This window comes from Cyprinodon tularosa, unplaced genomic scaffold (assembly GCF_016077235.1).
Source record: "Cyprinodon tularosa strain WSP-4 unplaced genomic scaffold, ASM1607723v1 ctg1210, whole genome shotgun sequence".
In the NCBI taxonomy this organism is placed as follows: Eukaryota; Metazoa; Chordata; class Actinopteri; order Cyprinodontiformes; family Cyprinodontidae; genus Cyprinodon; species Cyprinodon tularosa.
In genome coordinates, this window is record NW_024038016.1 from 16,390 (window position 1) to 32,673 (window position 16,284).

The 16,284-nt window shown below is 42.9% G+C and overlaps 1 protein-coding gene across 1 annotated transcript; it reads left to right on the forward strand.

The window, feature by feature from the left end:
• Positions 1 to 980: 980 nt before the first annotated feature.
• Positions 981 to 10,387, forward strand: si:ch73-204p21.2. Its single transcript, XM_038275751.1, has 7 exons — positions 981 to 1,235; positions 4,024 to 4,181; positions 4,587 to 4,647; positions 4,749 to 4,809; positions 4,897 to 4,965; positions 9,338 to 9,412; positions 9,728 to 10,387. Exons 2-7 carry the CDS (start codon positions 4,060 to 4,062, stop codon positions 10,021 to 10,023), a joined length of 684 nt encoding a protein of 227 aa, XP_038131679.1. The 5' UTR covers positions 981 to 1,235; positions 4,024 to 4,059; the 3' UTR covers positions 10,024 to 10,387.
• Positions 10,388 to 16,284: the final 5,897 nt, after the last annotated feature.

Consider the following 16,284-nt stretch of genomic DNA (forward strand, 5'->3'; position numbering starts at 1 on the left):
ACTAGCTTCTTCTCCAGGGTTGGATGTGTCGCTTCTAGAGATCTTATAGCTTCAGACTGAAGTTAACATTTGTGTGATAATCTAAAACATAGAAAAGCAAAAACAGTAGGAAGCTGAGAGCAGCTAAATGCTTATTCAGCACCGTGTTACCGCAGTGCGTTTAGTTTTTCAGCAGCCCTTTGAAGACTGGAGGTCATTTAGCTCTGTGGATAATATTCAGTGTTTCTCTAAGTTTCTACACTGAACATTCTTCCATCCTTTGTAAATATTGTCCTTTTTTCATGAAGACAGGGAGGGACCAGCTTTTATTCTCTCTAGCCTCTGGTTGTTTTGCCCTTCATGTGAGGATCTTATCTTTCAGCTTCATCGCTCCAGCAGTCGAGCAGAAAGTGTCGGTTAGACAGTTTGGGTGGAGCTGCTGATAAAGCTACAGTTTCAGGTTGATTTAGTCTTCAACAAGCTTATCAGCTGCAGCGGGTGGTGGGTATAAAAAACTACAAACACTCCTGCCTCTGCTGTGTTTCCTGGACGGGGCCGCCTGTGGAGCTGGTTGACAGTTGCCTTTTGTATCTATGCTTCTTTTTCTATGTCTGCTTCTGTCTCCTTGAACCCCAGTGGGCCTCAGCAGATGGCCGCTCACACTGAGCCTGGTTCTGCTGGAGGTTTCTTCCTGTTCAAAGGGAGTTTTTCCTCTCCACTGTCGCTACAAGCATGCTTAGTGTGAGGGATTGCTGAAGAGTCAATGAGTCGATGCAATCAGCTGGTTTTCCTTAGATAGAAAACTTTGAATCAATCTGACTGGATGATCTGGTTGATCTGGATCTATAAAGTGACCTGAGATGACATGATGTGAATTGGAGCTATAGAAATAAATTGAATTGTGGTCAAAATTACTACAGTTTTAGGTTCTGAACTGATCCAGAATGATCCAGAACCTGAAGATGGGGATGAAAAGCATGTTTCCACCTGCAGGGAGTCTGATCGCGAACACACAGCTGCAGTTACCTGAATGCAAGTCCCACCAGACGATGGACCAGATGATGAGAAAACGGTTTCAGGAGCCTCTGATTGGCTGTGCAGTGAGGAAGAGGAGGAGGAAGAGCCTCTCTTGCTGCTGCCTGTGTGTGCTTTGCTGTGTGTGCTTTGGTGTGATCAGCTCATATTTGTTCACCCAGTCGATCCGTTAATGTGGAGCAGGAACTCCAGTAGAACCAGAACTCCCAGCTCACAGGTTCGTTTGCACTTTTACTCCTTAATTAACAGGTTTAATCAACTTAACCAACGATATAATCAGTTCAGCATCTTCTTATGCAGACTCGTGTTTTAATGCTGTTTTTATTGAATGACAGGAGCAAAGTTTGCTGTGATCAGATGTTTTAATGAAGGATGATGTATTTCTGGGACCTCATGACCTTTACATGCTGTCATGATATTAAGAAACAATAAACAAATTAAAAACCTGTTTATTTTTTTTTCCAAAGTAAATTAAATGAGCCTGAGGTTCTTGGTTCTGAGGTTCTGGTCCAAAAAAAACACTGCAAAAGCTGCTGAGCCTATAAAGTTAATCATTCTTAGAAAAACTCTGATTGTTATGATTATCTAGGTTAAAGATTTTTTCTAAACTGTTGTTTTCTTTCATGTTTTTATCACTAACTGTTTACACCCTTGTTGGGTTTTCAGGTTTAGTTGCTTTAGTCTTCAGTTCTGTCACTGGGCTGTTTGCTTTATCATTATAACAATAATTTATTAACTTTTTTTTAATGCATTTTGCATTTTTAATGTCAAAGTCTTAAAACTGAGTCCTAAAATGTTTTTGAGGCGGTAGAAGGAGGTTTTGCAGAAGTGGGTCAAAATGCTGCACCTGTGTTTGTAACTGAAGAAGAAGGGCAACGTTTCTGCCCAGAGAATCAAAGGTATAGATTCTGTTTTTATACGTTTAAATTAAGATTAAGAAATTTAAGTTTATTCAAGCTTCATTTTCCGTGCATGGAGATGGATTGTGTTAAAGTTAAAGAGTCAGTTTTAATGTAAAGGAACGTGTCGTCTGCACAGCAGTGAAATGAAATCATGTGGTGAGTGATAAAGCTATGATTGGGAGGCAGTAATGAAAGGGTGGGCCAAGGACGGAGCCCTGAGGGACCCCACGGTTGACTGGATGAGTCCATAACACTGGCATCTAATCACTGGCATGGTTGACATTATTTTTGGTAAATTTTTCTATTCTTGTCTCAGCAGATACGTTCTTGTTGGGTACATTTCTACAGTTTTCCTCCCTTCCTTCCTCTATCAGTCCTTTTGTTTGCTTTTTAGGAGGGTTATTATTTTTGTTGTTTGTTTTTTAGTGTTTTGTGGGTCTTATGTTTCAAGTTCAGGTATTTATCATTTGATAAATGGCCAATTAGTTGTTCTGTCTGTTTTCAATTCTATTCAGTTTATTTCTATAGCTCCAATTCCCATCATGTCATCTCAGGTCACTTTCCAGTTCACCAGATCATCCAGTCAGATTGATTCAAAGGTTTCTATCTAAGGAAAACCAGCTGATTGCATCGACTCATTGACTCTTCAGCAATCCCTCACACTAAGCATGCTTGTAGCGACAGTGGAGAAGAAAAACTCCCTTTGAACAGGAAGAAACCTCCAGCAGAACCAGGCTCAGTGTGAGCGGCCATCTGCTGAGGCCCACTGGGGTTCAAGGAGACAGAAGCAGACATAGAAAAAGAAGCATAGATACAAAAGGCAACCAGCTCCACAGGCGGCCCCGTCCAGGAAACACACAGCCAGGCAGACGAGCTCCGAGCCAGCTCCCATGTCAGAGGATGAAGAGGTTTTCAGTTGAAAATCTCTGACCTTCTGTTTTGCTCTTTGCAGAATCTTTTGTTGTAATTTTCTGGGGTATTTAGTTGCTTCTGCTGGAGGGACTATTTTTCTCTGCTGGTCTGGGAGCGCCTTGGGATTTCCCCAGAGGAGCTGGATTAAAGTGGCTGTGGAGAAGGACGTCTGGGCCCCCTTACTGAAGCTGCTACCCCCGCTACCCGACCCCGGATAAGAGAAGGAAGATGGATGGATGAACGGACTGATGGGGGTTTTCTCTTATTGAGTAATTTCTTGTATTTCTTAGAGATTTTACTTTAAAATCTGCAGGAAAACTCCAGCAAACTCAGGCCAGTAAAGTTCCTGTAGTTTGCTTTCATATTGAAGGATGGTTTGGTGACAGAATTCCTTGGAGTAGATCAAGGACGTTGCGTTCCTGGTAGGGATAGAAACCTTCTAAATGTCCAGAGACTCTGCTGTTCTGGTTCATTGACTGACTGGTGTTGGTCTCTCAGCTGATCCGACATGTTGAACAGTCATAAAGTCAGAAACACCCAGAAACTCAAACATAGAGCTGAGCCTGAACACACCTGGTACCTGCTTTAATGTAAACATGATTTCAGCGGGTTCCTTTATGCGAGTCAAACGGAAACAATCCGCTGAGCTCCCAGTGATCGGAGGTTGAAATTAAATTTTCCGACCCACAGAGCCTCTTTGTTCGTTCTGCTGAAGCTCAGCTGAAAAACGTCTGGCGTGTTCAACCGGACCTCACGCTAAATTTGCATGTTGATGGAAACAGAAAGCAAACAAGCTGCAGCTCATTTTCATTCACGGCTGGTGGGGGGGGGGCGGGCTGCAGACCTTTAGCTCGTCTCTCATATGCCTCCATTAGAGAGTCGTCTGGTGCAGAAAACCCAATCCTAGATGCCTCAGAACCTGCATCTGGTTGCTCCACCATCACCTATCTGTTTGGTGTAGATCTATATGAAACCATCAGAACATAAACTGGTGAGTGACTTCTAACCATGAATGTATTATCCACCCTACAACTGTGAGGCGGTCATGTGATCCAGAACGGGTCTAGAACCAGATCTGAGTTTAAACCTGATGGGCGTTAACCCTTTATCTGCTGGCCGGTTTACTCTCCTCCTTTCTGGTCTTCAGGATCTTCTCTGGACTGTTTGGTGAGTCTCAGTGTTGGTGTCATTTCAGGGTCGGGTCGGATCCGTCGCTGTTTCAGAATTCTCCATGGCTGCATTGGGAGCAGAGGTGACCGGGTCCTGGTTCCTGTCTCCAGGGCTCTTCGGTCTCTTGGTTTTTCTCCTCCTCCTCTCCATCTTCCTCACCGCTCTCTGCAGCGACTGTAACAGGTCAGTTTAGGTTCTGCAGCAGCGTTTGTTCTTCAAACATCCAGCAGGGAGGAAGTAGTTTAATCTCCAGATATTCAGCCCATCCTATGAACCAGCTGAGAGTTATGCAGCAAGGTTCTGAGTGGGAACCTTATGGTGCCGAGCACTTCTTCTTTAATCCTGCAGAAATATTCAGATGATTCAACAGACCCAAGGTTTTCATGCTTACAGTAAGGTCAGAACCACTGACCCATGAAGATTCCTGGAGGCGAGGAGGTCAGAGCTGATAAACCAGCAGCTGGAGGAGACGAAGACTCATGAGAAACCATCAACGTCTCCATGTTGAAGAAAAGCTCTGAATGATGATTAGAAAAGGAACCAGATGGAAACCAAACAGCTTCATCAACAATGTCGTCTCTGTTTCAGACACTCGTTTGAGCTTCAGGACCCCAAGACAGAAAAAAACCCTTCAACTCTCATCAGAGTGGTAAGAACAGCAGAACCTCCCATCAGAACCAGAACAGAACCTCCCATCAGAACCAGAAGATGGGCCTGAACAAATGAACTGATCTGTAATCCGATTGGCAGGTGAGGCTGGAGGAGGTGAGGGAGAACCCGATGATGGGAGAGATCCAGAAGGATGAGGGAGGTGAGTCGGTTTCCTCCAGAGGTCTGACTGTGGTTCTGCTAAAAGTTCTGCAGAACCCGTTCAATCTGTGTTCATTTTCTGTTTCAGAGTTTCATCATGAAGGAGATCCGGCCGAAGCCTCAGACAGCCAGCAGGGGGCGCCGCAGACCCTGCCAGGTCAGACACAGGAATAAAACCAGAACTGAGGAGTAATAATAGATTTATTCAAATATCTGAAGCATCAGAATGAAACCAGCAGGGACCTTCAGCAGGAAGCAGGTCGGTTTCCTGCTGGGTCAGGTCCGGACTTGGTGCTGAAGTTCCTCCAGATCTCCTGGATGTGACATTATCTGGAAACACTCTGATGTCTGTCAGGAACCTGCAGGCATCCAGAACCCGACCCGCCTCTCCAGCAGACCGGCCTGATTTTAGGCCCGACTCCGATCCTTAACCTCCGGATAGATTAACTCATTTTCATTCATGGACTGAGGGAAAGTTTAGGGGTGTTTGCACGTCAAATGATCCCTTCTTCCAGGGAACGGATGCAGGACAAAGAATCAGTTCTTAAAAGATATTTACATTAGTTACTTTAGTTACTTTAGTAACTTTGATCTCCGACAAATATTGGTCTGATCTCCATCTGGCCCAATCAGAGGCCTCTCTCTCTCTCTCTCTCTCTCTCTCGACCAGGGTCCCCAAACATTTCAGCCTCTGACCCCAAAATCTCAACACAACAGACTGAGGATCACATTAAATTACTCTAGATAAACAGAAATCATGTTATTTTTTAAATAAATGTGTTTTTAATGTCATTTAATTATTCAGTTAATTGTTTTAATGTATTTATATTAGTGAAAGAGATATGTCTTTATTTAAATGAGTAGTAAAGACTTATAGTGAAATTTATTCCATTATTGTTGAAAGAAAATATTTTTTAGGCCTGAATGGAAATTCGAAAAAAAGCTTTCTAGAAAAAAAAACACTTAAGAAAAAGTCCTGAATTAGACAAAGATTTTAAGACTTATTATTGTTTTCTTAGTTCTATTTTTTATTTATTTCAAAATGTATTTTTTTTTTCAATCTTTCTCAGATTAAGTTTTATGAACTACATTATTTTCAAATTCAGGGTTTCAGGGTCACTTCAAGCCCCCCGAAAAACCTGAGCCCCAAAATGTTCCTGCTAACATCCATGATTATATATACACTAACCGGCCACTTTATTAGGTACACCTGTCCAACTGCTCGTTAACACTTAATTTCTAAGCAGCCAATCACATGGCGGCAACTCAGTGCATTTAGGCATGTAGACATGGTCAAGACAATCTCCTGCAGTTCAAAGCGAGCATCAGTATGGGGAAGAAAGGTGATTTGAGTGACTTTGAACGTGGCATGATTGTTGGTGCCAGAAGGGCTGGTCTGAGTATTTCAGAAACTGCTGATCTACTGGGATTTTCACGCACAACCATCTCTAGGGTTTACAGAGAATGGTCCGAAAAAGAAAAAACATCCAGTGAGCGGCAGTTCTGTGGGCGGAAATGCCTTGTTGATGCCAGAGGTCAGAGGAGAATGGCCAGACTGGTTGGAGCTGATAGAAGGGCAACAGTGACTCAAATAACCACCCGTTACAACCAAGGTGGGCAGAAGAGCATCTCTGAACGCACAGTACGTGGAACTTTGAGGCAGATGGGCTACAGCAGCAGAAGACCACACCGGGTGCCACTCCTTTCAGCTAAGAACAGGAAACTGAGGCTACAATTTGCACAAGCTCATGGAAATTGGACAATAGAAGATTGGAAAAACGTTGCCTGGTCTGATGAGTCTCGATTTCTGCTGCGACATTCGGATGGTAGGGTCAGAATTTGGCGTCTACAACATGAAAGCATGGATCCATCCTGCCTTGTATCAACGGTTCAGGCTGGTGGTGGTGGTGTCATGGTGTGGGGAAAATTTTCTTGGCACTCTTTGGGCCCCTTAGTACCAATTGAGCATCGTTGCAACGCCACAGCCTACCTGAGTATTGTTGCTGACCATGTCCATCCCTTTATGACCACAATGTACCCAACTTCTGATGGCTACTTTCAGCAGGATAATGCGCCATGTCATAAAGCTGGAATCATCTCAGACTGGTTTCTTGAACATGACAATGAGTTCACTGTACTCAAATGGCCTCCACAGTCACCAGATCTCAATCCAATAGAGCATCTTTGGGATGTGGTGGAACGGGAGATTCGCATCATGGATGTGCAGCCGACAAATCTGCGGCAACTGTGTGATGCCATCATGTCAATATGGACCAAACTCCCTGAGGAATGCTTCCAGCACCTTGTTGAATCTATGCCACCAAGAATTGAGGCAGTTCTGAAGGCAAAAGGGGGTCCAACCCGTTACTAGCATGGGGTACCTAATAAAGTGGCCGGTGAGTATATATATATGAAAAAAATAACTTATTTGAGAAAAATGTTTTAAAATTTGAGAAAACAGCAAAGTTTGTTCACTTCCAACAATAATTGACTTAAATTAATTTCAAAGAAGCATTTTATCTTTTTAGTACATTTAAATAACACTTTTTGATGAACCTCGACTATTTCTGTGTCAGTTAAGAATAACTTCATAAAGTTAACCCTAAATGCGAATACTTGTGCAGATTTTGACAACAGATCCTATTGGATGAGGATAGATCTGCAACATAATTAACCAGTTTATAGTCACGTCCCAGCAGGCCTGTTGAACTTTTTAAAATGTAGATTTCTGTAGCTGAGAGACGAGATCAACATCAGATCAATAAATATATAGGGAACTTTAATTAGATAACTAATCAATATTACTGAAGCTTTAAATGGTTGAAAATGGCAGGTTTGGACTTTAAGGTGGAAATTTGACAAATTAATATTTCAGACCTGGTTTTATAAATAGTGAAGAAAAACGACACAACCGAACATTTTAAATTCATCCCAATTAAAATGTGTCGCCTCAAATAACAAAAAAACATTAAATAGTAGTGGCTAAGATGTTGAAAGCTAGCGTAATAAACTATTTTTATTTTATCTAATTTATAAACATCTTGTGATTTAAATTTTTTTGGCTTAAAAGTTCAGAGGTAACCGATGGTCCTTCAGGTAATTTATTGGGCTTTTCAGTGTGAATTTAATCAATAAATGAACGTTATGTTTACTTGTCTACATTTATTTAATAAAAATGTACATGTGTGAATTCAGGAAATACTTTAACCTCATTATTTCTCAGGGATTAAAGTTCAATGATTGTCAACCTACTCTAGGCATCATCTTCATCGGTGAAACTCCTCTCAAACATAAACCAACAACTAACCAGCTGTTAGTTTAATTAGGTTACTAGTCAGCTTCAGTGACCGATGCTCTATACGGGAATCTGATATCCCGATATTTTCTTCCAGACATACGAACAGACACTGTAGTTTTCTTTCTTGTTCATGTTCATAATTCTATTATAGATCTTTCCAACACAAACCAAAACCGATTGATCGTTAAAAAAAAATCAGCGTAATACACAGAATCCGAGCTGATGGTCCGTTTTGAGCCTAAATAGAATTCCAGCATCGCTCACAAACATAAACTGCTGTGCTGCCATCTGCTGGCCGAACCATTGAACTAACAGGAAGCCAGATAGTGATTATTAAATAAAGCCCAACTGTCCTGCGATGTTTTACCACAGTTCATGTGGTGGAAACTGATTTAATGAAATAAATCCATCTATAGCAAAGATCTTCTATCAAGGAGAAAGAAAAATTCAGACATGGACACAGCATTAACATAACAATCAATTTATCTATTTTTTATCTATATATAATATTTTTTTGTATTTAGACTGTAGAAACTAAGAATAGCGTCTCTAGTATCTGTATTAATGAGGATATTTTCTCACTAATCAATCAACCAATCACATCTCAGCGCCTTGGCAGCTTCTGGGAACTTTCCTCCTCTTTTTCCCAGAGCTGTTTCACTTTTATCCCTCTTGGAATCAAACACCTGATCTCTGACATTTTCTTTATTATTTTCACACTTTCCTGAAAGATGCTAACTGGCTTAGCCACAATAGGCTACTTCCTTGCTTAACATACATGAAGGGCTTTATTTTCTAGCAGAACAAAAAGTAAGAAACAAAAAGAACTAAAAATACACCAATAGGTGGTGAAACAAACTAACTCAGGTAAAGCTTTAAAACAAATGATGAAATCATGGAAAGAGACGTACTGCTTCGAGGGCACACGGCGAATGCAGAACAAATTAAATAATCTTATAAATATAAAACACCCTGGGGCAAAAAATATGAACATCTGCAGAAGATATTCTTGGTTTGTTCGGCTGCCCAGCGGTAGACAATGAAAATTTCTGTCATTGTTTCCATGGCAGCAGAGAAACGTTCAGCTCCTGCTGTCCTCCAACATGGCTGACAGTAATATGACGTCATATTACTGAGAAATGATCCTTCTGATTATTCATTGAGCTGTTTTTAGAATCCATTCTATGAAAGTCAGTATTAGGATTTTATTTCTCATTATTCTTGCTTTCAGACCCAAACTCCTCAGAGGGAACCTCAGCAATTGCCCCCCCCTGGAGGAGCCACCTGGGGGCGCCAACGAGCAGAGGTGAGGAGCTTTCCAAGATACAGCAGTGATGGATTCAGAGCTGCATGGTGGAGCAGTGGGCAGTCCTGCTGCCATGCAGCAAGAAGGTTCTGGGTTTAATTCCCAGCCGGGGGTCTTTCTGCTTGCAGTTAGCATGTTGTTCCATAGCATATGTGGGTTCTCTCTGGGTACTCCGGCTTCCTCCCACAGTCCAAAAACAGTTCGGTTAATGGGCTTCTCTAAATTGCCTTTAGGTGTGAGTGTGTGGGCATGGTTGTGTGTGTTTGACGGATTCATTGAGCCACTGATCAGATTTTAAACTGTCTTTCTTCTCAGATCTGAATGGCTCCACCCCTCAGGCCTCTGACCACACCCCCCACACCGCTGGAGAAGGGCGGGGCAACAGTAGGGAAACCAATCGTCTGTCGACGCAGCTGAATTACATCTCTCCCCCTGACGACAAGAACTCGGTTTATGCCCGAGTCAGCAAGAAGCTTCGTTTGGCCAACTCAGCTGCTCCCACAGCCGAGGAGGCGGAGCCACAGCTGAAGGAGCGCACCCCCCCACTGCCTGACAGGAGTACATGGGTGGAGGACAGAGAGCGCCAAGGAGGCTACACATTCATGTCCTAACAACCTGCAGGGGGCGCTGCGGCAGCAAGCTTCAGATGTTTCAACATCACCTGAAGTTCAGCTGGAGATTTGAAGAAGATCTTCATAATAAAAGCACCCTTCAGAATAAAAGTCTTCAGTGATGACCATGGTGCAGCTCTAAACCACAGAACTGTCCAAAGTGAGGCTCACCTGAAGCTTCAGCCCAAACCCGATCCGTGTCAGCAGGTCCATGCAACCAATGACTCCTTTTGTTCAACTCTTCTAATCACCTGGAGGTGATGGGATGACTCCACACTGCTGCTGCTTCCTGTCCATCCACAGGGGGGCGCTGGACTACAACAAAACCAACCCACAGGGATTATTTTCAAACTGAGGGATTTAATCCGGCCGCGGTTAAATGTTGTTTGCTTCTCATATTTGATTGGTCCAATCCTAAGGAAGGTCTGAAGTGTTCTGGTCAGTTGATCCTCGGATTAGATGTTAGTCGGCCTCAACCGTTAAAATACAGAAGAAGAAGAAATGTGGAAACTGAAATTTTTCTTTATTCTGATCGTCCACAAGAGAGCAAATAAAATTAAAGGTTATAATTGTTGATGGTCCTCCTCAGATGTGACTTCAGAACGATCACTGAGTCTGGGAGCGGCCATCTTTGCCCAAATATAGTAGCCCCTCCCTCCTGCCATCTTCCAGCAGTGACGTCACGGTGCGGTAAGCCTAGCGCCATTCTCCCCGCTTTCCAAGCTAAATCAATGGGAACTACTAGACACATCTGCAATCAACAACAATTATTGAAGATTTCCAGAGGACTTCACCATTGAAATTCACCAGAGCTATAGTGAAACTGACAATGCCCACGTGCATGGCAGCTGGATGCTGGAATACATCGGGTAAAAGTGAAAAAAAGAGTTATTCCACCTTTCTGATTCCTGATCCTCCACGGACGGGTTGGTCGTTGGATCGCCAACTGGAAGAGGGAGGATTTGCCATCGAACTTCTGGCCAGAGAAAAAACCCGTAATATGTAGCCAACATTTGGAAGAAGAATGTTTTCAAGATGACTTGGATAATAGCGCGTTGTGACAAACACCAGATACAGCACTGGGACTTGATCAACAGCCGATACCGCACCGTGACAATGTCACTAACCAGTAGGTGGCAGTAGTGTTCTTTGACAAACATGGATGCCTCCAGTAAAGCACATTCACATGAAAATGACTCTGAATTAAAAACACTGATCATTTATTGAACAGGATGGAATCATTTTATTAATTTTAATAATTTTAATAAAACCCTTATCATCACCTCCTGGAGGCTCCCACAGCAGTGATCTGTTATTTATTGTTGACATTTTTTAATGAATTGTTCCAATTTGTGCGAAGAACCAAATGGACGCCAGGGACTTAGAGTCCAAACTGAGGTTAGCTGAGCGTTTGCAGCCTGAACATGTTCAGCAGCAGCAGGACTGTGGGATGCACTGACCCTTCTTCAGACAACTGTGAGGTCACCAACTGCTGTTGGACAAGATGCTAGCTCTCAACCTCCACTGTAATTAAACTAAAGGTTTGGGTTTGGCTCCAGCACATCCGCACCAAACTCCCTAAAGCCGGGCTTACACTGTATGATTTTTTCAATTGTTGCAGACAGCTAATGTACGACCAAAACGCAGCGTTTAAAAGTTCACAGCTCACGATGCATGATGTCACACTGTGCGACCCGACGCTCTGATGCAGAATCCAAATGAAAGCCGGAAGCCAAACGCGTAGCAGAGGAACATGAAGCTAACCAGAGTGAAACCTGCTGCCTTGGATATTTGGGTAATTTAGAGCTGAAAGCCTAAAAAGGGCTTCTGTGTTTTCATCTGAGAGGAAGAAGAAGAAGAATCCTTGTTTGCCCACTGAGCCATTTGCCCACGACCACCTTAAGACGGCCGACTGATTTTCATACGTTTGATTTTCTCCTGACCTTAAGATTCCTGATGGGGGGGTGGTCGTTAGAGGCTGATCATCCCTCGTTACCCCGTGGTCACTACACCACGCACCATCAGGCTGACAGTCGACCTGATCGGAAAAATCGTCCCGAAAAGGGCCAAAAGTCGTACAGTGTAAGCCCGGCTTACTGCGTGTTTTTAACCCTTTGTAGGGCAAGTTAGCGTTTTTGATCACTTGCAGCCCCCTTAGTAATGGAGTCCCCCCCCCACCCCCACCCATCACTCAGTGAGGTCTAGAAGCACAGATCTATATCCAGATATTCAGCATAGATCCTGCTACATGGCTGCACATCTGATTTTGACATTAGACCAATTAGATGATCCCTTGATTGATAGATTATCTACTAGAAATTAAATTGAAAAAGAATAAATCAAGAAAAAAAAAGGTAATACCGGTAGGCTAATTGAAAAGTTCAAAATTAAAGTTAAAAAGCCTCGTTAACAATTATCACCATTAATGGCTCTAAGGTTATGTTGAACCAAAAATAATGTGTTTCTTTCTCTCTCAGAGTGTTTTTCTTATAGAAGAACTTTTGTTATTTTTCTTAATATATTCGGGCAAGTTGGTGTTTCTTGTTATTACAATGAAATTAATTCATTTTTTGACATTCATTTTTGCCATGAAAGATATCCATATTTTTGAATGTTCCAAAGGTAATAAGGTCTGGTCCTGGATTCCAGTAACACTATTGGCTAAAATCTGGATTTTCAAAGTATTTCACTGAGTTCCCTATAAAGGGTTAAACAGGTTCTGATGGATTCTGACTGATCGCAAACGCAGCCTGTTGGGAAACTGATGGTGGGTCAGTGCCTCTGATCCCAGAACCTTTTCCAGGTCCAATTAAAGGTCCCTTTTCCAAGTCCAATTAAAGGTCCATTTCCAGGTCCATAGCCAGGTCCACATGACTGAAACATGTCCGCTCCAATCAGGTTGACCAACTTTAGATCGGATCAGAGTTTTTTTATATTTTATTTCTGATCGACCTCTGAAGACTTTTATTCTGAAGGGTATAAAGACCCATTTAGCTGGTTCTGATCTCCTGTCAGATTCCCTTTCTATGGTCTGAATAATTAACCCCCCCCCACCGGTCGCCTCCCACAGAAGGAGTGATGCCACCAGAACTTCCTGCTGAGTCAGAGGTTGGTTCAGAGTTCAGCTGTGAAACGAGTCAGTGAGCACGTCCAGCTGCAGCTTCTAGGCCGGGTCCAGGTCCAGGTCCAGGTCCAGGTCCAGGTCCGCTTCGTCCTCCAGATGGACGAACAAAACAAAAGCAGCTCGGCTGAAACTCAGGCAGGAAACTCTGGAACAAACGGAACAAACAGCAGAACCTGAGGAGCCCAATCCGCTGAGCACGGAGGCTCCAAACGTTCAGACGGTTTCTATACCTTATAGCCGGTCACTGAGCGCCTGCTGCCTACAGGGGGCGTCGCTGCAAAAACTTTTATTAGTTAACAAAGACAATTTACCATTGGAATAAGATCGTTGATGTTTAAAATAAGAAAACAAATCTAGTTTCTTATTTTAGGAGAATAGTATTAAACATAATATTTTAAGGGCAAATATATTAATTCCATTAATATTTATCTGCTCTCAGTAAGTGGAAACACAATTATTTTAGGAAGTTTTCACTTATTTTCACTCCCAGTTTTGCAGTGGAGAGGCATGGTACACACATTTTATCATTTTGCTATATGTATGAGGACTATGCATCGACTAACATTGATTTTCAGTCATTTCATCCTTTCATTGCTCTGACTTTAACAATAACTCTAAACCGAATCAGTGCATACCAAACCCTAACCTGAACTCTATTCACACCGCCGTCCTAAACCTACAAATAGGAAATGAATCGTCCTCACTCTGACGGTGAAGTCATTAAACTGGTCCTCACTCTGATGGTGAAGTCATTAAACTGGTCCTCACTCTGATGGTGAAGTCATTAAACTGGTCCTTACTCTGATGGTGAAGTCATTAAACTGGTCCTCACTCTGATGGTGAAGTCATTAAACTGGTCCTCACTCTGATGGTGAAGTCATTAAACTGGTCCTCACTCTGATGGTGAAGTCATTAAACTGGTCCTCACTCTGATGGTGAAGTCATTAAACTGGTCCTCACTCTGATGGTGAAGTCATTAAACTGGTCCTCACTCTGACGGTGAAGTCATTAAACTGGTCCTCACTCTGATGGTGAAGTCATTAAACTGGTCCTCACTCTGATGGTGAAGTCATTAAACTGGTCCTCACTCTGATGGTGAAGTCATTAAACTGGTCCTCACTCTGATGGTGAAGTCATTAAACTGGTCCTCACTCTGATGGTGAAGTCATTAAACTGGTCCTCACTCTGACGGTGAAGTCATTAAACTGGTCCTCACTCTGATGGTGAAGTCATTAAACTGGTCCTCACTCTGACGGTGAAGTCATTAAACTGGTCCTCACTCTGACGGTGAAGTCATTAAACTGGTCCTCACTCTGATGGTGAAGTCATTAAACTGGTCCTCACTCTGATGGTGAAGTCATTAAACTGGTCCTCACTCTGACGGTGAAGTCATTAAACTGGTCCTCACTCTGACGGTGAAGTCATTAAACTGGTCCTCACTCTGATGGTGAAGTCATTAAACTGGTCCTCACTCTGACGGTGAAGTCATTAAACTGGTCCTCACTCTGATGGTGAAGTCATTAAACTGGTCCTCACTCTGATGGTGAAGTCATTAAACTGGTCCTCACTCTGATGGTGAAGTCATTAAACTGGTCCTCACTCTGACGGTGAAGTCATTAAACTGGTCCTCACTCTGACGGTGAAGTCATTAAACTGGTCCTCACTCTGATGGTGAAGTCATTAAACTGGTCCTCACTCTGACGGTGAAGTCATTAAACTGGTCCTCACTCTGACGGTGAAGTCATTAAATTGGTCCTCACTCTGATGGTGAAGTCATTAAACTGGTCCTCACTCTGATGGTGAAGTCATTAAACTGGTCCTCACTCTGATGGTGAAGTCATTAAACTGGTCCTCACTCTGATGGTGAAGTCATTAAACTGGTCCTCACACTGATGGTGAAGTCATTAAACTGGTCCTCACTCTGATGGTGAAGTCATTAAACTGGTCCTCACTCTGATGGTGAAGTCATTAAACTGGTCCTCACTCTGACGGTGAAGTCATTAAACTGGTCCTCACTCTGATGGTGAAGTCATTAAACTGGTCCTCACTCTGATGGTGAAGTCATTAAACTGGTCCTCACTCTGATGGTGTAAACTGGTCCTCACTCTGATGGTGAAGTCATTAAACTGGTCCTCACTCTGATGGTGAAGTCATTAAACTGGTCCTCACTCTGATGGTGAAGTCATTAAACTGGTCCTCACTCTGATGGTGAAGTCATTAAACTGGTCCTCACTCTGATGGTGAAGTCATTAAACTGGTCCTCACTCTGATGGTGAAGTCATTAAACTGGTCCTCACTCTGATGGTGAAGTCATTAAACTGGTCCTCACTCTGATGGTGAAGTCATTAAACTGGTCCTCACTCTGATGGTGAAGTCATTAAACTGGTCCTCACTCTGATGGTGAAGTCATTAAACTGGTCCTCACTCTGACGGTGAAGTCATTAAACTGGTCCTCACTCTGACGGTGAAGTCATTAAACTGGTCCTCCACTCTGATGGTGAAGTCATTAAACTGGTCCTCACTCTGACGGTGAAGTCATTAAACTGGTCCTCACTCTGATGGTGAAGTCATTAAACTGGTCCTCACTCTGATGGTGAAGTCATTAAACTGGTCCTCACTCTGACGGTGAAGTCATTAAACTGGTCCTCACTCTGACGGTGAAGTCATTAAACTGGTCCTCACTCTGATGGTGAAGTCATTAAACTGGTCCTCACTCTGATGGTGAAGTCATTAAACTGGTCCTCACTCTGATGGTGAAGTCATTAAACTGGTCCTCACTCTGATGGTGAAGTCATTAAACTGGTCCTCACTCTGATGGTGAAGTCATTAAACTGGTCCTCACTCTGATGGTGAAGTCATTAAACTGGTCCTCACTCTGATGGTGAAGTCATTAAACTGGTCCTCACTCTGATGGTGAAGTCATTAAAACTGGTCCTCACTCTGACGGTGAAGTCATTAAACTGGTCCTCACTCTGATGGTGAAGTCATTAAACTGGTCCTCACTCTGATGGTGAAGTCATTAAACTGGTCCTCACTCTGATGGTGAAGTCATTAAACTGGTCCTCACTCTGATGGTGAAGTCATTAAACTGGTCCTCACTCTGATGGTGAAGTCATTAAACTGGTCCTCACTCTGAT